Below are 26,642 nucleotides of genomic sequence, written 5' to 3'. Positions count from 1 at the left end.
AGAATGTTCAATATTCTTACACAAGAATTGTAATCACAACTTATTACCTAAAAAAAAACCACACAAGTATTTAGTACCTAAACTGAATGTTCACCAGATGAGGCTGTGATCCATCAGATTGCCAGTAGGTTTCTAGATTATCATCTCGTAATTGGTCCACTCCAAATCCTAAAGGAAGAAAAAGGTTTATAGTCTTTTGTATTGTGTTCCCTTGCTGCTGATATCACAAAAGTAATTTTTTAGCAAGATGGCTACCACAACTCTAAAAACACACGTGAGAAGTATTTCTAGCCATTCAAGTTTTCAGATATCTTTATCAGCCAAATGAGTGCTTATTCTTATGAGCCCAATCCGAAGTCTGCTGAGTATCCTTAACTCATACTGAAACTGATTGGAATTGAAAAAAAATGGCATATCCCTAAATTAAGTCTCAAATCCACAGATTATTTTTCCAGTATCCAGAACAAAATAAAAAAAAGAGGAGATCTGTCTGGCAAAGAATACCACCAATATTGTAAAGTTCTGTTTGCAAAACAGAACTTGGAACTCTCATCCGTAAGCTTCACAAAAACTCCGTGAGAGTTTTTTTTTTAAATCTGATGTTAGTTATCACTTCCACTCACGTTTCAAAAGAAAGATGTCAGAATTCTGAGAAAGCAAATAAGATCTGCAACAGAGATTAATTTAAAGCATTTGGCCCACTTCTGTGGTTGAAACTCTCCTTTGTAAGCTTCTAGTATGTCTCCAGCTGTGCTCAGCAAGTATTTTGCAAATAGGCTCTTATATTCTATAGCACTATAATTGTAGGGGAGGAAAACTAATTTTAACATTATAATCAGTTCAGGTATTTGAGGAGCCTTCTTTAGAGCCTTTTTAAATTAACTTTTTGTAAAAGCCTGAAATGCATTGTAAAATCATGAACACATGAATAGTGCAGTAATACTGGATACCTATGCTTCTTGGGTAGTGGAAGGTATGTGGCCTGACTGCACCCAGAGTGTGCTAGTATGAAAAGCACAACACATGATATGTTTTAACAATCAGTAAGTGTCCTGGATATTTATGTTCTCCATCCCAAGGCTTCACTGTGAAAAGTAAGAGTCTAAGGAATAAACTCATGTGGGAGAACCACTACAGTTCCGGTGGCTCTATTTGGGTTTAGATTAAGATAGGAAGGTGCTACAGAACTAATATAACTATTGTTATCCTTGGCCATTTTAACCTCTTTCCTTTTATATTACTCTCCTTCTGGCACTCCATATTTTGTTTTGTAAATAGTAGGTATTTGAGATAGTGGGCCACAATTACTTAAAATTGTTTTTATTATGGATCTGATCCTGCAAGCTCTTACTCAGTGAAATAGGTACTTCCTTTGACTTTACTGGTGCTATGTAAATGAGTGAAGAGTACATGCATGAATGCTTACAGGACTGAGCCCTATACATGTATAATACACCAGATAGTTTTACAATTATTCCTTTATGTAATTCCTACATAAAACATAGAAATAATTCGCCATATTACTATACAGGCAGTCCCCGGGTTACGTACAAGATAGGGACTGTAGGTTTGTTCTTAAGTTGAATCTGTATGTAAGTCGGAACTGGTACATATTATAGGGGAAACTCTAGCCAAATATTTCTCCAGAGCTCAGTTTTATTCTCCCACACCTCACTTCCCTCAGTCCTTTATTCTCAAGCTGAGGTGTCTGCTGAGAAAAGCCGCTCCGCAACTCCCTGGTCTGCTGGGGCGGCGCTAGCTTCGCGTCTCCCTGGTCTGCTGGGGGGAAGCAGCTAGTGCGGGGTTGCCTCACCCCGTTTGTAAGTAGGGATCCGATGTAAGTCGGATCCATGTAACCCGGGGACTGCCTGTACTTGATTTTTCAGCTCATTCATCTGTTTTATAATCAAAAGGTTGATCTTTACTAGAGATGTGCATAGTTAAACAGTAAGCATCACCCTTATCAGGTGATGCTTACCAGTTATGGTTAACCCTGGAACAGCCTTCCTCCTGCTGCGGGGGAAGTGGGGGGGGGGGGGGGAAGAGGGCTTCTCCAACCAAAGCAGCCTCCACACACCAGGGATGGAGGTGCTCCCACCCAGCTACAGCAGCCCCCGGCTGCAGCAACCTGGCCTGACTGGAGCAGCGTGCCACAGCAACGGGCATTCCAGCCCGCCTGCTCACTTTTAAGCATTTAAACAGGTAACCATTTAACAGGATTTTACATCCCTAATTCTAATCATTATTTTAAATAACACTGTCATTATAATAAAATGCAGAACAAACCATTTTAATTCTAAACCATATAATATTTTTTTAAAAGATAGAAACTTTACTCTTTTGAATGAGCTGTTTACTGAATGACAGAAGTATACACCTGGAAGACCTCTCAAGTACACATTTATCTGGCAATAATTTTATTCATTGATGTTCTCTCTTAAATGAAGTCTAAATCTTACAAGTTTTGTTTTATAACAATCATGACCATTTGTAGAGCCCTACCAATCCATGCTCATTTTTGCGGATACAGATGCCAATACCAATTTTGTATCTAGAACCCAGAAAATGTGTGGCTATCCACTTTATATCTGCAGGTATCTGCATCCAATTTTGCATCTGAGCAGTGCTTTATTTGTCCCTTACCTAGAGATGTAATAGTGTAGTCAATTAACCGATTAACTGATAAGCAAAAGCTTATTGATTAATGCTATAGACTGCATGCAATTCTCCCCTCTCCCATACATTTTTAGCAGGCTGGCCAGCAGCCCACCTTAGTCCTGGCTTGTACTGGGTCTAGGACTTCCCCCACTGTGGCTCTGCATTTAAAGTGTACTATGAGTTAGGCGAGCAGGCAACCTGGCTCACTTCCTGCTCACGGCTGGGTCTGGGAGCTCAGACCTTCCAGCTGCTGCCACTCCATGCTGCTGTCTCAGTAACAGAGGCATCAGTGTGGGGCAACAGGAAGCTAGTCCACATGGGGAGCTGGTTTTTAAACTGGCTCTTCTTGTGCACCAGCTCCCACCTGGCACTCCACGCTGTTGCCTGATGCAGAGGCACATCAGTGGCAGGGGGATTCTAGGCAGTGGGGCCAGATTGCAGTTCGCAATTAGCAGTTTGCAGTAGTGGCTCCACCATAGAAACCTTGAGAGGTCATCAAGTCCAGAACCCTGCTATTTTTGTTTTTCGGCCCTGGTCAGTTCCTTTTTTTTTTGGCTCAACAAGTTTTGCTGCTATGAGAGGGGGAGGGTTTCTTAAAAATCAAAAAGGGGGCGTGATGCCAAAAAGTTTAGGAACCACTGTCCTAGCATAAGTGGTTAAGGAGAATAATTTGTATCCTTCCTACTTGTAGCAACCTTTTAGGTACTTGAAAAAATATGTCCCCTCTCAGTCTTCTGTTTTCCAGATTAAATAAAACCAGTTCTTTCAATTTCCTCTCATAGGTAGGACTCTACCAAATTTATGGCCATGAAAAATGCATCAGACTGTTGGCAAAAGCCCCAATGTTGACATAACATGGGCAAAATACTACTTTTGATGGTATAAGATCATTTCATTCTCTTAACAGATAGAAACTATACACGGAAAAGCACTTTTCTGCCAGAATAATTATATCCACACTAGGGCTGTGTCCAGACTCCATGCCTCCGTCGACGGAGGCATGTAGATTAGCCAGATCGGAAGAGGGAAATGAAGCCGCGATTAAAATAATCGCGGCTTCATTTAAATTTAAATGGCTGCCCCGATCTGCCGATCAGCTGTTTGTCGGCAGATCGGGGGAGTCTGGACGCGATGCCCCGACAAAGAAGCCTTTCTTCATCGACACAGGTAAACCTGGTTTCACGAGGCTTACCTGTGTCGATGAAGAAAGGCTTCTTTGTCGGGGCATCGCGTCCAGACTCCCCCGATCTGCCGACAAACAGCTGATCGGCAGATCGGGGCAGCCATTTAAATTTAAATGAAGCCGCGATTATTTTAATCGCGGCTTCATTTCCCTCTTCCGATCTGGCTAATCTACATGCCTCCGTCGAAGGAGGCATGTAGTCTAGACACACCCTAGGAGGATTTTTTAGGAGTAACTATACTAGAAAACTATTTCTATTGTAGACTACGCCAATCTTATTTCTAGTGGACCGTAATATAAGCTATGCATAATTCTTTTTTGTCGCATATATTCTTTCTTTACTTAAAAATAATTAACAGAGGAAATAGTGATAATTTGTGGTTTCTCTAGTTTATAAATTAATATTAGCTTATTTATGTGCAATGTAAGCAGAGCTCATACAACTTTACTAAGTAAAGTCAAAAACATTTTCCTTTAAGAAAAATAAACCTCCCTGAATTTTACAGTTATTAGTTTGTGTTTTGTTTTTATAATTTACCTGGTTTACAGGATGAAAGAGACCAAACTGCTTGAGAGCCTATTTCCCGAACAGTACCAGTCCTTTCCAACTGCTTGGGATCAGCACCTGGTGGTGTCTTGTTAGGTGTGGTCATTTCCCACTAATGAAAGAAAAAAATAAGAGTGCAAAGTTCTCTCTTGTGCTCACCAGGATGGGAAAAATAGATTTTGAGCAGCTCAGCTAAGAGTTTTACATTGTCAGTTCCTAGAAATACACATAAGAATAAAGTTTACTTCTTTAAAAACCTTCATAAGGCATGCAAGTAGTTCATCAGAATATTTATCAAATGCCATTTTATGTACATTATCTGTCTCTTCATCTCTCTTCTTGAAGCTATTGCACTCTATATGTAAATAGTCACTGGAGTGACTACGCATGTGGGCAGTGAGAAACCCAAGTTCAAATCATTGCTCCAATGACTATTTATAAAAGCAAATGAAAAGCTTCAAAACCAGAAGAGATGGAAAAACATGCTTCTCCCCCCAAATATTCTCTATGCCTGGGTCTCTCAACTAGAGTAGAGATTTTAACCCACATCTCTGCTCTCCTAAGTAAATGTTCTAACCACAGGGATACACATTGTAAGCTCAGCACCACCACCATTTCCCCTAATTTTTGAAACTAGCCTTTAAAAATACCTGGAAAGAAAATCTTTTGATTGAATGATATGTTTTGAAACAGGCTTTTTCAATTCAGTGACACTTTTTGGAAGTTTGATTAACTGTATGTGATTTTTTGGGAAATATTAGTAAATCAGTTCACCAGTTCTATGAGCAGAGTAAAAACATTTACTTCACAGGCAGAAGAACATCATCTACCGTTAAAGGTGGCATGACAACTCTCTTCCTAGGGGTAAACTTCAATTGCTTTTAATATTTTATCTTGTCCTGAGCTCAGGTGGGGACCTTTTTTGAAATTCTGAGCAAATACTTCATCCATATTTGAGAATAAAAAGCATGGAGGAAAACATGAATCTTATATGCTGCAACTTTTTCTTTAAAGAGTAAAAGGAAATCTGCCCCCCCCTTTCCCATAGCACTTCACCAGTCTGAAGTTAGGCAAGGAGGTAGTCTAGATCACATACATGCCTTTTCATGGTCTGTGCAAACTAGGTTATGCGAGTGCGGGGAGAGAGATTTTGCATGCACTCTGAATGTAATGTGATCCGTTAACAGAGGATCAATATTTGGTTACAAGCAGGCACCTGTAGATTAGGAAAATTCATAGGGTATCCCTCTATCTCCCATACGATACAAGGTGTGACAGACAACCCCCTATGCTTTATGAAATTGTCTTATGGATAGAAATATGCTCTGGACAAAATATCTCATGTAATCTATCAATTTTAATGTCTCACTGCTGAATCGGTATCTCTTATTTTGGTGTATGTATCACTCTTGTATGTGAAGTTAGAAATATAAGGTAGAGCACTGTTTATGGTTTTAAATGTGTAAATAAAAGCTATCAAAGGTGTTTCCAATGTCTGGGTGATCAACTTGATGACCTGTAAACAGTCTTTGTCTTTTAAATCTTACTAATGGACCTAAAGATTATAATATTATTATAAGCAGGGCTCGCTGAACCACAGATTGCAACCCGGAAGAGCCAGGTTTGGGCAATCTACTCACCACAGGCAAGTAGATTGCATTATTTGTCGAGCCCTGATTATAAGGCAATTTCAAAAACCAGCTGGAGAGAGAAGCTGCAGAATTTGATTTCATTGTTTGACACCTGCAATAGAGATTTAAACAAAGACCTTAAATGGATGGCCCTCTACATTCCAAACCCTTATGACAAATAGCCAAGCCCTGGGTATTTAAGAGTACTTACAACCCACTCTATCAGCCTCATTTAGCATGGACACCCTAATTTACAATATATATATTTTCCTTCTCTTTCCCTCTCCACCCCCTCTCTTTCTCTGCTATTTATTTGTCCCCTGGACTCAATATTGATTTGAGGAAGTGGGTCTGGCCCACGAAAGCTCATCACCTAATAAACCATCTTGTTAGTCTTTAAAGTGCTACATAGTTCTGTCTTTTGTTTCAGCTACAGTTTTTTTTAGACTCTAAGGTGCTGAAAGGCTATTTGTTGTTTAAGTGTATTCAGTTACAGACTAACAGAGCTACTCCTCTGAAACTTTTATTTACTATTAAGCCCAGTGGAAACAATTGTTACCTGGGGGAGCCATCAGTGTGTGCAACCTCCTTTCACTGTTAAAGGGGGCTTACCTGAATGATTTATTTGGGGTTCTGATTGCATTTGGGGGTTGGTTTCCTGGATGCTGTGCCTGAAACTACATTCTCCTCAGAGCTCTGTACCTTGGCTGGGAAAGACCAGGAGATCTAACTCTGCAGGACAGGGTGGTGAGAAGCTCCAGAGAGCAAGGAGGCATGTGTCCGTAGCTTTATCAGCACTCTGGAGAGCAGCCCCAAGGGGTTTTCTGTGACCACACTGTCACACAAGGCTGTGGAATAGCACATACGCAGCTGACTTGTTATCCACATGAACTCCACATCACTGTAGAGAATCTTAACTCACAATCTTTAATATATTTATCCTCAACATCCCAGTAAGGTAGGGAAGTACTATTACCCCTATTTCACAGATAGGGAAGAACTGAATCAGAGACAGACTTGTCCAGAATTACACAGCAAGTCTGTTGCAGGGGACAGAACTTAAGCCAGGTCTCTCAAGTCTTAAGCTAATGCCCTGACCACTGGACCACACATTTATTCATATTGCACTGAGTGCTGTTCTTATCTCTAGCAAGCAAATTACAAGGTTGAATTTTTGTTTCTTCACCATTTTTTAAAGCATTAGTAGGGGGCTGTGCTCCTTGCTCGCTATGCTCGCCAATCCCTCTCTCAGGGGCTAGGCAATCCCAGGTCTCCCCCTAGCTACCAGGGAAGGCCAGGCTGCGATCGCGCCAGCCTAAGCCCTGCCCTTTATTCCTCCCTTCCTCCCCCCCATCTCCCCTGTGCACACCAGCCTGAGCCCTTTCTGTGCCCCCCCCCTGGTCTGGGATAGAAGGGGTGGGACTTTTACCCACCCATGCCTACCCCCCCCAAGCCTGTGAACACTGTGACGTAATGAGGTCACTGTCATCCCAAAGGAAATTTTACACACACACACACACACACACACACACACACAGTTTTAAAAAACCTACATTAACTTTGTAAAGTAAAATAATCAAGAGTCAGGATGTTACATCAAGGTTGCCTATACAACCTCAATTCTGCTGCCTTGTTTTGCATGCATGACAGCACACTGTTTGTCTCCCCAACAAGATCCTGCATCTTTCAATACACTTTAGAAAATGATATAGGTCTATACTGCACTGGAGTAGCGGCGTCAAAATCCATACCTTATTCTCTACAGAATGCCTCAAGAATGACACCAAAATCTGCTAAAAAGAATGGACTTCCAAAAATACTACATTGGGTCCCACCCAAGTTCAGTTCTATTCATGCCTTTTCCATATCTCTGTGTCAGATGTGTTGCATGGCCTCTGACTCAGTTCTTCATCTGTACAGCTGGAGTAATACTACTTAACTTCATGACAGCATTAAAAGCACAATAGCTAATGAATTTGTCAAGTGCTCAGGACTACAGTTATGGGCTTTTCCAGGGTACCCATTAAAGACCAAAAAAAAAAAAAAAACCTGACTCAGTACAAGGTTTGAATGGCACACAGTAAGTAAGGGTCACACACTCTGAACTAGGGATGTAAAATCCTGGTTAATTAGCTAAGTGGTTAAATGGGAGGTTCACCTAGTGTTTAATCAGTTAACTGACTAAAGCGGGATCCTGGGCTGGGGACTGCTCCAACCCAGCTAAAGCAGTTCCCAGGAGTTGCCACCACCTCCTGGCTCCCAGCCCCCATGAGAGCAACGAGTCCGCAGCAAGCCCCGAGGGGCTGGAGTAGCCCTCTGCCTATGGCAGGTGGGGAGCATTACCCATTTAGGGTGATACATACTGATTAACTGGATAACCTTTCACATCCCTACTCTGAACAAAGAAGGAGAAAAGAAATACTAAGCAACGTAAGTTATGCTGATGAAAATGGTAGCATAGATGGCAGTAGACATGGCCTTAGGTTGTTCACTTTAACTCAAGAGTACTTCCACAGACATCCAGGGAAGGCACATCCACTCATGTGCAAACTTTAAGCCCATTTAAATTATTCACTGGTTTGGGGCCAAAATACATCTGTACAAATGCACAGAGTATAAATGGCATGTGCAACCTAACTATGCTACTGTGATCCCATCAGCTCCCACTCACAAACATACTCCTTTCAATTTTATTTCAATGTCTTTCTTTTACCTCTTTTTAAATTTTATTTTGGATGTTCAATTCTCTAACACAGTGCTTCTCAAACTGTGCTCTGCGGAGCCCTCTCCAGGGGCTCCATGAGGTTGACAAACTGGAAACATCGATAGGTACAACACATACAATCAGTGGACCACTGGGGCTCCGCATATATTTTTACACATGTAAAGGGCTCTGGAGCCCATAAAATCTGAGAACCGCTGCTCTAACACATTCTTTATTAGACACTGGAATAAAGTTCATAATTGGGTCACCAACAAATCTAAATATTATGTTACCTCTTTTTTTTAATTTTGTCCCTATTTGTTTAAAATGGCTTCTTGAAAAGTAACATCTAGTTTTTCTCTACTGCATCACCAACCATAACCATTTTATGAATCACTTGCTGGAATTAATTATCAAATTATAGCATAATGGAAAACATTGAGGGAGACCTTTAAGTTGCATTAATTACCACCTCTGGAATAACAATCTAATAATAGCAAAAATTAAAGAACAACTTTCCAATTCCGCAGATCTGGTTTCCACACTGTTTTGATGTTCTGAAGATTTTAGCCTGTCCTGAACAACAACAGGATATCTGTGGTCTGCGGCCAGTAGTTTGTCTTTTTACTAATCATAATTTGAATTTTTGGGGGTTTTTTAAAACACACATTGATGGAAAATAAAAGTTTTCCTAGCTTCTTGACTCTTGAATAATGTACTGCCTACTAAACCAAGGTCACAGAACATTTAGCTGCTTTTGTCATGACAAAATATATGGTAGATGAGATTTGAAATGTACTTTGAAAATTTCCCACGTTTATAGAGAGATCAATCTTAATACTCGCTCTCACCTGATGATCTCACAACCAATGTAACCATTTAGGATATGACAGCTTCACTCCACCAAAAGAAAATCATATCAGTTTACTCAAGTTTATAAGAATTAACAACACACTAGCTTTAAACAATCTCTAACAAAACCTCAGATTATTAAATAACTACTTCCGTTTGTGAAGTAAAATGAAATTCTATAGTTTCCACAGGTACACCATTTGTAAAGTTACTTTTGCTTTTCCTTCCAGTGGTCATGGTCATGTTTTTGTTTAAAAGTGAGCCATTAACCCCTTAAACAAGGAGAAAAAAATTCTATGACTGCAAAAGAGATTGCCACCATTCAATGCACTAATATCACTGACAACAAAATGGCTGAATTGTCTCTTTTTATGAGCTGCATTTCTGTCCAACCAGTTCAGCATCTTTCCAGAACATTCTGATTGGTTTGTCTGGTGCTTCATAATAGGGTAGAGTGCTGAGAAAGAAATAAAGTATTGAGAGCACAGGCAGTGTGTAAAGAAAGAATTGTAGGCCTGCAAAGTGAGAACTTGATTAATGTGTTCTTGTATTTCATTTACAGAATTGCAAGTTATTCGCTGTGGGCAATAGGCAACTATTTCTGAATAATAAATATGCTTATGAAGTGGTGTTTGCATGTCAAATATTTTATGCAACTGTCAATTCTTTTGGGGTGAGGGAAAATAGCAAGGTAAAAGTAACTTCCACCTTTTTCCACTCCCTGGAATATGAAAAAAAAGAATCACAATTAATCTGGCTGGAAGTCTCTTCCTCTCCACTCCCTGCATATTCTAGCAACAGGAAGGAGGGGAATGCTTCCAGCTGAAATTTCGAGGGAGGCATCTTCTCCATTTGGCAACCCCCTAATATTTACCATATTTAAGTTTTTAGTAATAGCATTACAATCTTGACATTTAACAAATTAGCTTTTAAATTAAACTCTCTAGAAAAATGTTTATTCCTTACGATCACCACACCCTCCACCATCTCTCTTCCCCTTTTACTCTTCCGCAGTAGGGCTGTGAAAGAACAACAGTGTAAATGGTTAACCAATGAGCCTGGGCTCATCAGTTATTGTTCACAGTTACACACAGGCTCCTGGTATGCAAGAGGAGCCAGCTTAAAAGCCGGCTCCTGACATGCATCAGCTCCCAGCACAACTGCTTGCCACCCCCACATTATTGCCTCTGATAGAGAGGAAATAGTGGGAGTGACAGGGGGCAGAGCCACCTTAAGCCATCTGGAGCTATCTGCCACCCACGTGTAACCATGTAACCACTGAAATTTTCAGTAATTACTCTGTTACTTAATTACACTCTGTAAGCCCGCTGCCTTAGTCCTGGGCCCCTGACCTGAGCTCAGGCCTATAACCAACGGTTCAGCTGCCTTTTTTAGACCACGGGGCCTGAGGGCAGGGCAGGCAGCAATGCAAATGCAAGTCCAATGTCAATAAAGTCCAGGCCCTGGTTCAGGGTGGGGCAGCCAAACAAATGCAGTTCCAGAGTCAATATATACCCCAAACCCTGGTTCAGGACAGGGCAGACAAACAAACACAATTCCCTAGGCACAAGAGAAGAGAGGGAGACTACCACCCAGTGTGTGGGGTGGCAGAAGGGATGCAGGCTCTCCCTACTCCACCACGTCCTGACCCAGGGCCCTAGCACTGGCAGGCCTCTGCTTCCTCTGGCATCTGACTGGGCTCCTGGCCAGGGCTTTTATGCTCCCTGCCCCACCCACTGGCCTCTGTGGAATTAAAGAGGCAGGACCCTCAGGGTCAGTGAGCAGCCACCCCTGCTCAGTACATACTCCCCCTTCAGTCCAGCGTCCAGTCTACGGGGCTGGCCACTTGATCCTCTCCCACCTCGGACAGACAATCAGCGCTGGTGTTCTCCTTCCCAGCTCGGTGCTGTACAATAAAAGTGTACTGCTGCAGGATGAGATACCATCATATAATCCTGCCACTGGTGTTTCTCATATTGTGCAGCCACTTGAGGGATACGTGGTCTGTAATTAGTATAAAAGAGTCAGTGAGGAGGTAACAGCATAGGGCTTCAATTGCCCACTTGATAGCCACGGCCTCCTTCTCTATGACCGAGTAGTTACGCTCCCTAAGGAAGAGTTTCCTACTAATATAGAGAATGGGGTGCTCCTCCCCATCTGTCTCTTGAGAGAGCACTGCCCCCAGACCGACCTCCGAGACATCTGTTTGCAGGATGAAGAGACAGTCGAAGTCTGGGCTGAACAGGACGGGTTTTCTGCACAGTGCGTCCTTTAGGGTCTGAAAGGCCTTTTCACATTCAGGGAACCATCATACTAACTGTGGGCTATTCTTGGTTAGGAGCTCCATGAGGAGTGCAGCAATGGCTGCAAACTGAGGCACAAAGCGGCGGTAGAATTCAGCTAACCCAAGGAATTGCCGTACCTTTACTTCATGGTGGGTGCTGGATATTCCTGTACGGCCTCTAAGTTGCTGATGAGGGGGTGCACCAACCCCAGTCCTGATACCCTAAATAGGTGGCCGCCTGCCATCCGATGCAGCTTATCTTGGGATAGGCAATAAGGCCCACATCCCGGAATGTCCGAAGGACAGCAATAACTTCTAGCCGGTGTTCATTCCAGTCTCAGCTGTAGACTACCACGTTGTCTACGTAGGCTGCCACACAGGCTGCACGAGGGCTCGGTCTATCATCCTCTGGAAGGTAGCTGGGGCCCCATGAAGGCCGAAAGGCAACCAGACGAAGTAAAACAGGCCCGAGGGTGTGGAGAATGCAGTTTTCTCCCGGGACTTCTGATCCAAGGTTATCAGCCAATATCCTTTGGACAGGTCTACGGTGGTAAGATATTGTGCCGTTCCAAGACGGTATAGAAGTTCTTTGGTTCTAGGCATCGGGTCAATGTCAAACTTTGATATCACGTTGACTTTGAGGAAGTTGATGCAGAATCGAATACTACCGTCAGACTTTGGGACAAGAACCAGAGGGCTCCTCCACACACTTGCAGATCTCTTAATCACTCCTAGGTCTACCATAGTTTGGAACTCGCTCTGCAAGGTCTCTCATCTGTCTCCGTAGGGGGTGGGTCCCATCTTGAACTATTTGGCCAGGAGGTGTCTGAATTGAATGGGTTATAACTGTGGTAAAGGTGTTCTTAAAAGCTATCAACTTAGCAGTTTGCTTCTGCTGACCTTCAGACAGTGTGTCAACCAGCTGTGGTCCTTCATCCTCGGCTAACTCTAGTAACTAGAGTTCTAGTGCCGGCTCCACAGGATAGGGGTTGATGAGTAACGGTTCACGTGCTTGCCAGGGTTTCAGAAGGTTGACACGATAAACTTGTCGTTTCTTCTATCAAGCTGGTGGACCTCGTAAGTAATCGGGCCCATCTGACAGCTGTGAGCCATCAGACCATGAGCTTTGATTCCTTCAAAGGGAGTAGGAAAAGCACCCGGTCCCCAGGCTCAAAGGTCTTTTCCCGGGCTTTCTGGTTGTAGAACCTTTCCTGGGTCTCTTGGGAGGCCGGAAGGTTTTCTTGAGCCAGGGCTCCTGCTCGGTCCAGCCATTCCTGGAGTTGTAAAACATACTGAAGCAGGCCCTTTGAGGGGAAGGGGGTGTTTCCCCAAGTTTCCTGCATTAGGTCGAGCACCCCACGGGGCTGACGCCCATAAAGGAGCTCAAATGTTGAGAAGTGGCTAGAGGATAGGGGCACCTCCTGGATAGTGAGCAGCAAGGACAGGAGAAGTTGGTCCCACTGCTGCATCTCGGTGGGAGGAAATTTCCTCAACATCCCTTTCAAGGTTCGCTTGAACCGCTCAACTATTCCATCGGCATGTGGATGGTATACCGATGTCTGAAGCTTTTGTATCTCCAATAAGGTACACACCTGGCGGAGGAGTCAAGAAATAAAATTAGTCCTTGGTCAGTCAGCAACTCCCAGGGAAGTCCCACTTGGCGAAGATCTTTACCAGCTCAGAGGCAACAGGCCAGGCCCTGGTGTTTCGCAGTGGGATGGCCTTGGGAAAGTGGGTCACATAGTCCACCAGGACAAGAAGGTAGTGATATCCTGCTTTACTCCTGGGCAGCAGCCCTATTAGGTTGAGGGCTATGCATTCAAAGAGAGTCCCAACCACTGGGAGGGGAACCAGTGGGGCTTTGTGGACGCTGGCATTCGCAGTCAATTGGCACTCGGGGCAGGAGCAGCAGTAGTCCCTCATCTCTTGGTAGATCCGGGGCCAATAAAACCAAGAAAGAATTTGAGCCAAGGTTTTGTCTTGCCCCAGGTAACCAGCCACAGGGATGTCATGGGCTAGCTTTAAGATGGCCCTCCAGTGGCAACAAGGAACCAGTAACTGGGATTGGTTCTCCTGGATCTGTGGATCTTGGGACACTGAGTACAGATGGTCTGCTACCAGCTCAAAGTGGGGCCATAGCTCAGGTTTTTGGGGACTCGTCACTACTCTGTTAATACGGGTTACCTGGTCATAGGCGAACTGCAGAGTTGGGTCATCCCGCTGGTCTTGGAGGATGTCTGCCAGGCTAGCTGTTCCAGGTTCCTCCCCAGGGGTATACAAAATCCCTCCAGGCTTTCCGGGCCATCTATCATGGAGGGCCCTCCTTTGGCTTCCCTGGGGGGTTCCTCTACCTGGGGGCTGGCTTGGTCCCTCCCAGCGGGCTCCCCTTCCAGGGAAGTCAAGGGGGCCAAACCTCGGAGGCCGGCCTCTAGGAGAAGTTCATTGAACCGGGGCCAGTCCCGGCCTAGAATAATGGGGTAAGCCAAGGTGGGGGCCACCCCCACTACCATCTTCTCAGTGATCCCATTTATCGTTAAGGCTACCCTAGTGCTGGGGGAAGTCTTTATATCACCATGGATACACTGGAGTTTGAGCTCTCCAACCATCTCTATGGGGTCAGGGATAACTCCCCTTTTCACTAAGGTCTGTCCGCAGCCCAAGTCAAGAAGGGGAATAACTTCCCATAATCCCAACCCCACAACGGTTGTCATCTTAGGTGGCGCCAGTCAGCAGGGCCGGGCCTCAGCCATGCATACCCGGCCAAAGCTACAGTCCATTTCCGAACAATCCCGCTGTAAATGGTCCATGCGACTGCAGGCAAAGCATGGCCCAAGATCTGGGCGAGTCAATCGGGTAGGTGTGTCTAGTGGGGAACTATGCTCACTGGGCAAGGAGCCACCAGAGTTTCATGGGCCCCTGGCCATGCCGCAACACAGACCCACCTTTCAGATTACAGGACACTGGAGCCTATTGCAGTAGCCCTCTGTTGGGACCTGAGCTCTTAGCCTGACAAGGTTCTCGGCAGCCAGGAAGTCCTCCATCAAGGTGACGGCCTTACTCAGTGTAGTTGGGTGGTGGTGGAGCTCCCATGCACGGGTATGGGGTGTCAGTACTTGGGTAAACGGCTCAAGAGCAGTTTGCTGCACAATCTCCTTGGCCAAGTGCTGTTCTGGGCACAACCATCACTCACAGAGATCCCTAATTTCCTGGGCCACTTCCCAAGATTGAGCCCCTGACATGTATCTGACAGTCTGGAGAAGTATCCAGAAAATTTCTGGCCTGATATCTACAGCATCTAAAACAACACTTTTACCTGAGGGCAATCCTTGGAGCCTTCAATTGGGAGCCCCTAATAAGCCATCTGGGCAGTTCCCGTCAAGTATGGGGCCAACAGGGTAGCTCACTGATCTCGAGGCTACCCTGCTGCTATGGCCACCCACTCAAATGGCTCTAGGAAGGCTTTGGGGTCATCGTCCGCTCCCATTTTGTTAAGTTGCACGGGTGCAGAAGACACTGAGAAGTCCTTGGCCGGGAGTGGGATGGGACCCCCAGGTTTGGGCCACATATTGGCCAGCTGCTGAAAACACTGTTGCTGCATCTCCTGTTGCTGCTTCGCTAGCTGTTTCAGGAGTTTTTGCTGGTGCTCCCCCATTTATTGCATCAGCTGCTGCTGGTGGTGGTGATGTACCCACATTTGCTGCAGCATCTGTTGATGCTGCTGCTGTTGGCTCTCACCCAAGAATTTGAAGAATTTATCAAGATCCATCCCTAGATTTCCCTCTTCCCTATCACCTTTTTTAATATTTTTGGGGGGCGTGCCCCAGTAATCCTTACACCCCTCACTTCAGGGACTGAGTCTTGCCCACATTCTCCACCACATGTAAGATGGCTGACTTTGTCCTGGGCCCCTGACCTGTGCTTAGGCCTATAGACAACGGTCCAGCGGCCCTTTTTGGACCACAGGGCCTGAGGGCGGAGCAGGCAGCAATGAAAATGCACGTTCATCATCAGTAGAGCCCCAGCCGTGGTTCAGGGTAGGGCAGGGCAGCCAAACAAATGCAGTTCCAGAGTCAATATATAGCCCAAGCCCTGGTTCAGGGCAAGGCAGTCAAACAAACAGGCCAGAGTCAGTGCAGCCCAAGCCCTGGCTCAGGGAGGGGCAGACAACCAAACACAGTTCCCTAGGCACAAGTGGGGAGGGGGAGACTGCCACCTAGTATGAGCGGTGGCAGGGAGGACGCAGGCCCTCTCTAGTCCACCATATCCTGACCCAGAGATCTACTGAGGTCAGCGGGGATCTGATTTGCAACACACCACACACTTTAAAATGTTATTAGGTTAGCCTGACAATCACTGGCTTCCCCTGGGCCACTTCCTAACTCCCCCTCAGCATCTACCTGGCTCTCGATCAGCTACTGGTTCTCAGGGTCCTGGCGGTCTGCTCTCTGGGGTAGGGTGAAGAAGGTGCCCTCTTTGGAGCATGGACCTGGAGGTCCAGGACAGTCCACAACCTCTGCCAGATCCTCAGAGCTCAGGGCAGACCTCTGCTTCCTCCGGCGTCTGACATCTGACTGGACTCCTGGGCTGGGCTGTTATGCTCCTTGCCCCACCCCTTGGCTTCTATGGAATTAAAGGGGCAGGACCTGTCTCGGCCCACCTGGGCTTGGAGAGGGGTTATTCCTTCACGGGGTCAGTAAGTGGCCACTCTGCTCTCTACACACACATTCTGACATCCCTATTTCACAACAACCTAATGGCAACATAATACAATGGAGGAAAAACACCTTGGTGGACCTTTGGCCAAGACTAAGAAGGGCATGTATTTTCCCAAAATTCCTAACTTCTAAGAGCGCTAGAGAGTAAAAGGATTTTCTCTCTTTGGGATGTCTCTAAGAAACAAGGGAATTAAAATAAATAGCTTACTTAACATACCCAGATTTCTACATTTTATAAGATAAATTGAGAATGTTTTGCATAGTTTAGCCACAAGACCATAAAAAGAAAAAAGGAAAGAGAATAGTTTACTTTCCCTTTGACCATCTCAGTCTGCCTATCAGCATCATATATAGTACTGTCTACAGACAGATGCATTTCCCTTAATCCTCACTGTCAAACCCCAACCAGATATAAGGATACTACTGTTTTCCAAATAATTTTCTCTGGTGGTAACCACGTCTCAAGCCACACAGTTTTGGGCTCATTGCTTTCTCCAAGGGTTTGTTAGGCACCGCTTTTATAATACTTCAACTATTTTAGTTTGAAACCTATACAGTTAGAGTGACTCATCCATCTAGTTTTGACACACTTATATCAGTATACAGTCCTTACACCACTATGGTTTTTTCCCCTTAAACACAGAGGAATAACCTATCCTGGTATAATTGTATGCAGACTTGGGGGGTGTACCAATAACTCTTTTAACTAAAATCAAATAAACAGACTCCTGACCAAAAGTGTTAAATCAGTAAAAGAAGTGTGATTGGGCCCGAGAAATAGACCACTGAAGATACAAAGGGATCACTTACACGGGCTCCAGGATATGAAAAGTGCTGCACTGTAACTCCCTTACACAGAAGTGAACTGAAAGGCTCCTAATTTATTTGTTTAATTAAGGAATAATCTAGGCTCCTAGTTCATATTACTGTAACTAGAAAGCTTCATGCCTGCAACATCCACACATGGAACTAATGTGGCATGCTGTTGGTCATTGCAGTTTCAACTATGGGGGCAGCACAGGCACAGCAAACATCCCATTAACAGTGATAGAAATGTAGCCGTGTTAGTCTGGTGTAGCTGAAACAAAATACAGGACTATGTAGCACTTTAAAGACTAACAAGACGGTTTATTAGACGATGAGCTTTCGTGGGCCAGACCCACTTCCCCAGATCAAATAGTGGAAGAAAATAGTCACAACCATTGGTATTTTCTTTCACTATTTGATCTGAGGAAGTGAGTCTGGCCCACGAAAGCTCATCATCTAATAAACCATCTTGTTAGTCTTTAAAGTGCTACATAGTCCTGTATTTTGTTTCATCCCATTAACAGTCTTTCAACCACTTAAACTAGCATCAACGCCAGTTTTGAGAAACCACTCTGGCTCATTATCTCTAGTTTAGGTCAGGCCTCTTTTACAAGACACTATTTATTTTACTAAAACTATATATAATTATGGGCAGGTCCCTAGGCCCCCCATCACATTAATGATGACAGGATTTAAAGTTAAATAATTCAAGCCATATCAGGTCGGGGGCTTCCTGAGAGCCTGACCATATTGCTCTCCTACAAGCAAAGAGACTTCAAATCAATACTCAAGACACATCTTGGGAATGTGAAAACCAGCACCGACGTACAAGAGAGACTCGGGGGAGTTAGCCAGCTCGCCCAACGAACTGCATCCAAAGTCAGCCCCTCCACAGGCAGTGGTGTCACCCGAGTCACATACTCTGGCTTGGGAGAGGACTGAGAGCGGCTGGCCCCACTGCGGCCGCGGCGCAGCATCTGGCAGCCCGAGAGGCGCCGCTCGCAAGAGCCGCCCTGCAGCCCGAAGAAGCCCTGAAAGGGGCTTCGCTCTCAGCCCTGGCCCCGGGGTCCCGCCAAGCCTGACACTGGCGCCGGCCGAGCCCGGCTACTGACCAGGCGGAAGCGCGGGTGGCGGCTGCGGCGCTGCCAGGCCTCAGCACCACTGCGGCCCCCTGAGGGGCGCGAAACCAGACGCCATAAATTCACCTTCCAGCCAGGCGGCTGCCCCGCGCCGCGCCGCGTTCGCCCCGCTGCGGGGTGGGGGCGACTCACATGGAAGGGGGGGGGGAGTGTAGGAAACGGTCCGCGCGGAGCCTCCTCGAGGGGAGGGGGGAACACGGGCCTCGCAGGCGCCCCGCCCACTCTGCAGCGCGTTCGCCTCTCCGCCCCCTCTCGCCGTCACCGAGCGATGACGTCACGCAACAGAACCGTCCCCGAAGCTTTCTTGGCCCCACCCTGGCCGGAGGCGTCGCGCTCGCGCTGCGTCCTCCGCCCGCTCTCTATGGTGAGCGGCTCTTCGCCTCCCTTTTACGTCTCGATGGTTAGTGGCTCCAGCCGCTCTCTAGGTGGGTGGCGGCCATTTTAGCCGGGTGGCAGCGGGAGCACGTTGTGTCTCTGCCTGTGAGTGCGGGGCCAGTGCGTCCCCGCCACCCGCTCCGTTGCCCCGGCCGGGTGGTTCTCCGGTAAGTGGGGCCAATAGTGGGGCCGAGAGGATCCTTTCCCCGGGCGGGGTCGGGCGGTGCCTGGCGAGTCTCTGCACCAGCTGCCACGGGCGAGAGACGCCGCCTCTTGGACGGGGCAGGAAAACGCCTGAGCGGGGTCCGGCAGCAGCCGGGCTCTCCCAGGGGCCTTGCGCCTGGCGACATCCCCTAATAGCAGAGCCCCTTCCCCAGCACGGTGCGCGGCCTTGCCCCGCCGTCCAGCGCCTCACGCCCAGTCGCTGCTGCGGTATCGGATCCCGGACCCTCCCCTTAGTATTGAACGTGTCGGGGGCACCAAACACGCAGCTCCCCTGGCGTGTTAGATCGCAGCCTCCCCCGCCACCCACTCTGCCCCAGGGGAGGGAGGCCCCGACTCCCTAGTCTGCATCTGCTGGTTCTTTGGAAAGGTGACTCAGTCGGTGCGTGCTCTGGCTTCCCTGTCCGTAGACTGGATCCATCACGGCTTTGTGGTGGGAATAAGTTGATATTCGTAAGTTTGCTTGGACGGTAAGTGGGTCCCAGTGACGTGCTGAGCTAGGCCTCTATTTACTTCCAAATGTTGCATTTCTTTGCTGGGATGGAGCTGTCAGGGTCTGCAGAATTGTGCATTTTTATTCTACTTTGAATTTTAGATCATGTCACTGTGAGGGTAACTTTCTGACATTGTTCTGTCTGTCCACAGACTTTATGTATCATAGCTTTGCCATGCAGTGGCAGAATGAAACTGACAGCTATGTCAATTTCATACTGCTGCTGAAATCAGCAATAAAAGGTAGATGCTGCAGGAACTGCCTTAAAGGAGAGACCATATGTTAACTAACAGAAAGTAAGAACCTAACATAAAATTATAGTGAAGAAAAGCAGTTGTAGTTGTCTTTGTTAATATTGGTGGGAAGATTACTGTTTTCCACTATATGCTAATATGTAACATTAAAGCTCCTTTTTTCCCCACTATAATTGTATGTTGTGGTGTCTAACACAAGGTAATAACACACTTTTTCTCTAATGAAAACAAGGTTTTGCAGTAGTAAGAGGCTTATGGGGCTCCTCAAAAGTATAAAATACTTAATAGTCGGAGATTTATGAAAGATGGAGATTTGCAAAGCACAGTCCAGGATCAGTACCTAGATTAAGGAAAAAAGTAATAAGATTCTTGCCAACACTAGGAAAATGCTTTGCTCCAGGACCATTATGGGGAGGCAGCTCTGCAGGAGCTGATTTAAAAGCTGGCTCCCACCTGCCCTTCCCGCTTCTGATATAGAAGTAGCAGCGTGAGTGAAGGGGGCCTGAATGTAACCATGCACATTAGCCGATGAGCCCAGGCTTAATCACTTTCACATCTCTTCTCCCCAAATATATTTTTCTATAGCTTTCATATGGCAGAAGATACTTGTATTCATAATCACCTTCTCCCCTTCAAGGATATATTCTAGGACAGTGTTCCTTAAACTTTGTAAGACTGAGGTACACCAAACAATATTTTTTTTTAATGAGGAACACCAAGGATTTCTTATTGAGCCAAAAAAGGGGAGGGAGGAGGCAGAGGGAAGTTACTGAGCCAAAAAAAAAAAGGTTGCCAGCCCCTTTAAGGGCGGCCATTTAGAACTCTGTTATTCTACGCGGCACATGAACACAGTTTAAGAAACACTGTTCTTGGATGAAGCTTCTTACAGTGTGTATTTTGTTGCTATGCGATAGGGATGTAAGTGACTAGTTGACTAAGATAAACAAAAGCTTATCGGATAGTTGACACGTTAATCGACTAGTCGCTCTCCCCCTCCCCTTGCTGCCTCTATCACAAAGAGGCAGCAAGGGTGGGAAGAGGAGGGTGGCTGGGGGGAGCCGGCTTAAAAGCCGGTTCCTCCCAACTCCAGCTCAGTGGGACTGGGCAGGGGCATATTGGTGGTGCTTCCGCTTTGAAATATTCAAGACCCCCAGCAGGGGCTCTTGTACATTTCAAAGCGGAAGCACTGCATGGAGCCTGGGGTTAGTAGGGGACTCCCTGCTGGCCCCAGGCTCCACACACAGCGTTTCAATCTTCAAAATATACAAGAGCCCCCGCTGGAAGTGCCCGCGTGGATCTGGGTGTCCAGCAGGGGACTCCCTGCTTGCTCCGGGCTCCATGTGGCATTTCAGTCTTTGAAATGCACAGAGGCATTTCAAAGGCAGGACATGTGCTAGTCCTTATCAACTAATCGAATAGTTGATGGAAATCCCATTGACTATTTGATTTGTTAATTAATTGATATTTAACATCCCTATTGTGTGAATGAGTCACAATTTCTGTTGTTCAACACTATTAAACATATCCATCCACATTCCTATTTCAGTGTGGTGTTTGTCAATGTGATGCTACTTCGCAGTAATCAGACATATTAACCCTTAGCCTTGCTTTACATATTCAAAAAGTGCCTCATGAGCATCCTGTTAAGATTAACAGACTTTGTTTTAACTATAATGGTTTAGAAACCAGTATAGTTAAAGCAGTACAAAAACTGTGCTTAGACCTGTATGTTTCTCATATACGCTTCTGGACTTTCAGCGTATAGTGGTACTTCTGTTCTAGCTTTTGTAAATATATAATGATGTTCCTTGTTCAGATACTGACAATTGGTTCTATATACATATTTCTGTTTATAAATTTATCTTTGTCAGGGATTCTCTAATAAGTCTCATATGTTTGCTTTATTAGTGACTCATAGACTTTAAGGTCAGAAGGGACCATTATGATCATCTAGTCTGACCCCCTGCACAATGCAGGCCACATAATCTCACCCACCCCTCCTAGAATAATCCTCTCACCTATATCTCAGATATTGAAGCCTTCAAATAGTTTGAAGACCCCAAGATGCAGAGAATCCTCCAGCTGTGATCTGTACCCCATGCTACAGAGGAAGGCGAAAAACCTCCAGAGCCTCTGCCAATCTACCCTGGAGGAAAATTCCTTCCCAACCCCAAATATGGCGATCAGCTAAACCCTGAGCATGTGGGCAAGACTCACCAGCCAGACACCCAGAAAGTTCTCTAAAGTAACTCCTATCATCCCTCCATTGACCTATTTCCCACTGATAATGAATGGTCAATTAGTTACCAAGATCATGTTATCTCATCAAACCACCCCCTTCATAAACCCATCTAGTTTAATCTTGAAGCCAGATAGATCTTTTGCCCCCACTACTTCCCTTGGAAGGCCGTTCCAGAACCTCACTCCTCTAATGGTTAGAAATCTTCGTCTAATCTCAAGTCTAAACTTCCTACTAGCCAGCTTCTATCCATTTGTTCTTGTGTCCACATTAGTATTAAGCTTAAATAATTCCTCTCCCTCCCTGGTATTTATCCCTCTCATATATTTAAAGAGTGCAATCATGTCCCCCCTCAGCCTTCTTTTGCTTAAGTAAACAAGCCAAGCTCCTTGAGACTCCTTTCATAAGACAGGTTTTCCATTCCTCGGATCATCCTAATGGCCCTTCTCTGTACCTGTTCCAGTTTGAATTCATCCTTCTTAAACATGGGAGACCAGAACTGCACACAGTATTCCAAATGGGGCCTCACCAATGCCTTGTATAATGGCACTAGCACCTCCTTATCCCTACTGGAAAACCTCGCCTAATACATCCCAAGACCGTATTAGCCTTTTTCACGGTCATGTCACAATGGCGGCTCATAGTCATCCTATAGTTCTGTAATTGAGTCCTGTTTCTTGAAGAGTATTAGTTTTCTTCTTTTTTTAAAAAAAGTAAATACTATCTTTTTAGTTAGTGCTTTTAAAATGTGCTTTAAAAAAGAACTAAATACACTCATGGAAGATGGATCCATCAATGGCTATTAGCCAGGTTGGGCAGAAATGGTAGCCTCTGGTTGCCAAAAAATGGGAATGGCGAGGCGACAGGGGATGCGTCACTGGAAAATTACCTATTCTGTTCATTTCCTATGCCACACCTAGCATTGGCCACTGTTGGAAGGCAAAATACTGGGCTAGATGGAGTTTTGGTCTGACTCAGCATGGCTTTTCTTATGTTGAACATTCCATCTGCTTTTTGCAAAGTACAGTAAATGTTTTTAATATGTGGTCAATCCTGAATACAGATCTGTTTGCTTTTTAATATAATTGCATTGTCCTATCAATTTCCTTTTTAACTAACAGTTGCATATTCCTCTATATATTATAGTAAATTGCACTTTACACAGTAATTCAGCACTGTTTTGCTTATTTTAAGAAGAAAATGGTTTTTTGTTTGGTTAAAGATTCAAGAAGGAGTTGGTGTTAAGCCATACGAGTGTGCCGGAAATATTCCTAGATATGCACTTAGCCACTCCTAGCATTTTGTGTGCTTTTCAATTTTTAGACATTTTATACATCACATTAAGATAGAGTAGTCAATGGCAACGATAGGAAAGCTTTGATGTGAAATGAATATGATTTGCTATGATCTTAAATATGTTGTAAGCCATGGTCATTTTCTCTCTAGCAGTTTTTAGTTTCTCTCTCATCATCATCATCTTCTGGTAAATATTCTTGAAGTTACCTTTCAAATGGAATTTACTAATCCAAATTTACTCTGTAGTTGGTAAAAATCAAATAGATAGAATACTTAAGTATTCTGAGCCACCTAAAGAAATTGAAAGCAGCAATATTGACTATAAATTAGGTGATTCTAAATGCTACTTGTTTCCACAGTATTTATAAAAATGTAACCAACATTGCACCAGGCTGGGGGGAGGGAGGCAGACAGGTACAGGCCTCCAGCTGGTGCTGCCCAGGCCAGAGGGCAGGGCCAAAGAGGGTGTCCACACAGGCTTCCCACTGGCACAACCTGCCTCGGGGGAAGGGGACTGCGCAGGTTTGCGGTATGTGAGGGGCCGGCTGTGGCTCCTGAAGCATGGTCCAGGGCTACTGTGCTGGCCTCTGGCAGTGCTCCCAGGGGGTGCGCTGGTGGAGCCAGCAAGGTTCTACGCTCTCTTTCCCCGTCCTGGTCTGAGGCAAAGGGCTGGTGGGTAGAGGTTTGAGGCTGGGAAGGCCACTTGGGCTAATGGCAGGTAAGATGGTGAGCCCTATCCCTAGCTAGCCACTCTTTTGGTGGGGTGGCTGCCTCTGTGGTCACTCTACAATGTAGTTGTCCCTTGTGCTCTCTTCCCCCAGTGGTGACTGAGTATACTAGCATCCCTCCACTCAACCCACTCCTTTCCATGTTATGGAAAACAATAAAATTCCTGGCATGTCCCATTTTCCTGACACCACAAAACCATGACTTTGCCTTAAGTTAGGATAAGAGGAAGCTCCATTCTAAATTTGGTGGTCCTAGCTCTTACCAGTTAGGAGGAGTTATTGAAAAAATGGGCTTGCAGACAGATGGACTCACAGACAGACACACTAATCTCTAAAATATACATTGTTATTGAGGGGAGTGAGAGCTCCAGAATTTCAGCCTGTAGCCCAACTAGCATTTCTCAAAATATGTATGACTTTGCAGTTAAATCCAACCAAACTAAGTATTTAAGCTAGTATTATCTTTGCTCAGTTTGTGGCATGCAGATATTATTAGGGTGTTCTGAGCTGTGAATCACAAGTAAAAAGTGAATGTGTGTCTCTGCTCATTCCTCTTCATGGCTGATGTAATCGTGGCTAGGAGAGGGAAAGATGCTATAGTGAGCCAACAAAGGGAGTACCCTCCTCCCGTATTTTTTTCTCTACTGGGATGAATTGATTAAGTATATTAGGGACCTAGATAAATACTGGCATATCCATTATGATGCACAATGGAAATGCTTTCTCTGGTGTCCCTACAGAAACTGTGTGAACTGATAAATAAGTTTGTTCTGTAGTGTTATAGTAAAGATAAATGTGATGTTAACGCTTAACCTCCTCAAATATCATCTATTGTATTGGAAGCTGGTTATAAGATAGGAAACTAAGGATGGCTATAAATGGTCAATTTTCACAATGGAGAGAGGTAAATAATGGTATCCCCTTAGGGATATGTACTGTAACAAGTCCTATTCAACGTATTCATAAACTGTGGAAAAAGAGGTTAACAGTGAGGTGGCAAAATTTACAGATGATACAAAACTACGCAAGATAATTAAGTCCCAGATGGAGTTTAAAAAGAGCTACAGAAAGATCTCTCTAAGCTAGGGATGCCCAATATTGGTTAATTGAATAGTCGAGTCATCTCATGAATTCTTATTGGTTAGTCTACTATTCTGTAGTTCCCAGGGGCAGGGCCGGCAGCCAGTGCACTCCGGCACCGCTCCTGAGGAGTCCCTGCCACTCCGCACTGGGTGCCGAGTGGGAGTTGGCCCACAAGAAGAACCAGTTTAAAAACTAGCTCCCCTCGTGGGCCGGTTGCCTGTCTCCCTGTGCAGCAGCCCCTATGTGTGGGCGGGAAATGTTGTAGTCTATAGTGTTTACCTATAAGCTTTTGCTTATCGGGTAATTGGTTAGTTGACTACACTATTACATCCCTACTCAAAACTGGCTGAGAAAATGGCAGATGAAATTCAATATTGCTAAAAGCAAAGTAACACATCCTGGAAAATTGGGATGTAAGAGTGTAGCTGATAAAACTGCTCATCAATGAGCATGACATTATTGGTTATTTAAATGGTCTCACGAAGCAGCATATTACCATTTGGGTAGCAGAGGCAGCAGCGCAGGGCAGTGGGCGGGAACTGGATTAAAAGATGGCTGCTGGCTGTCCTCTGTGCTGTTGCCTCTTTATCATTTTAACATCTTTACTGGAAAATCATAATCCCAACTATATATATGAAATTGAGGGGTCTAAATTAGCTATTACCACTCAAGAAAGAAATTTTGGAGTCATTGTGGATAGTTCTCTGAAAATATGCACTCAGTGTGCTGCAGCAGACAAAATAGTAAACAGAATGTTGGGAATCCTTAAAAACGGGTACATAATGAGGGAAAATGTAATACTGTCTCTACATAAATCCATGTTATGCCCACATCTTCAATACTGTATACTATTATGGTTGCTCCATCTGAAAAAAAAGTATTGAAATTGGAAAAGGTTCAGAAAGGGGCAACAAAAATGAAATCACTTCAGTGTGTGGAGAGATTAATAAGATTTGGGCGTTCCATCTTCAAAAAGAGATGATTGAGGGGGAATATGAGTGATGTCTATAAAATCATGACTGGTAGAGAGAGAGAGTAGATAAAATGTCAGGGCTCGACAATTAATGTAATCTGCTCGCCCGTGGCAACTAGATTACAAACTGGCACAGCCACGCAGCATGCGGAACCGTGCGGCTGGCGAGCAGGACTCGCCACGGCTTGGTGAGTCCTGTTAAGTATTATTTATTCCTTCTCATAACTCAAGAACTAGGGGTCAGCACATAAAATTAATAAGCGGCAGGTTGAAAACAAACAACGTAGTATTTCTTCACACAATACAAAGTCAACCCGTGGACCTCTTTGCCAGATGATGTTGTAAAGTCCAAGACTATAACATGGTTCAGAAAAGAATTAGATAAATCTATTTAGGATAGGTCCATCAATGGTTATTAGACAGGATTTGGCAGGAATGGTGTCCCTAACCTCTGATTAC

The 26,642-nt window shown here is 44.9% G+C and overlaps 2 protein-coding genes across 6 annotated transcripts in view; one reads left to right on the top strand and one right to left on the bottom strand.

The window, feature by feature from the left end:
- ANAPC10 (anaphase promoting complex subunit 10) overlaps positions 1–18,798 on the bottom strand; it is a 77,116-nt gene extending 58,318 nt beyond the window's left edge. For 2 of the 4 annotated variants that reach the window (XM_075929886.1, XM_006131779.4), the window contains exons 1-3: positions 18,587–18,790; positions 4,380–4,500; positions 78–168 (exon numbers count right to left, since the gene is read on the bottom strand). In XM_075929886.1, the coding sequence (XP_075786001.1) occupies positions 78–168; positions 4,380–4,494 (206 nt within the window). In that variant the 5' untranslated portion in view covers positions 4,495–4,500; positions 18,587–18,790. Of the gene's footprint in view, positions 1–77; positions 169–4,379; positions 4,501–18,493; positions 18,520–18,586 lie in introns of those variants that run through there. The other 2 variants (XM_006131780.3, XM_075929885.1) reach the window with 2 other exon arrangements.
- Positions 18,799–18,863: 65 nt separating this feature from the next.
- Positions 18,864–26,642, top strand: part of ABCE1 (ATP binding cassette subfamily E member 1) — a 39,187-nt gene continuing 31,408 nt past the window's right edge. Inside the window, exon 1 of one of the 2 annotated variants that reach the window (XM_006131783.3) lies at positions 18,864–18,884. The gene's annotated coding sequence lies outside the window, so the exon portion shown is untranslated. Of the gene's footprint in view, positions 18,885–18,921; positions 19,063–26,642 lie in introns of those variants that run through there. The other variant, XM_006131782.4, reaches the window with a different exon arrangement.

The sequence above is a fragment of the Pelodiscus sinensis genome, chromosome 5, assembly GCF_049634645.1.
Source record: "Pelodiscus sinensis isolate JC-2024 chromosome 5, ASM4963464v1, whole genome shotgun sequence".
Classification (NCBI taxonomy): domain Eukaryota; kingdom Metazoa; phylum Chordata; order Testudines; family Trionychidae; genus Pelodiscus; species Pelodiscus sinensis.
Note: the sequence above shows the minus strand (reverse complement) of the source record. Positions and strands in the feature narration are given on the sequence as shown.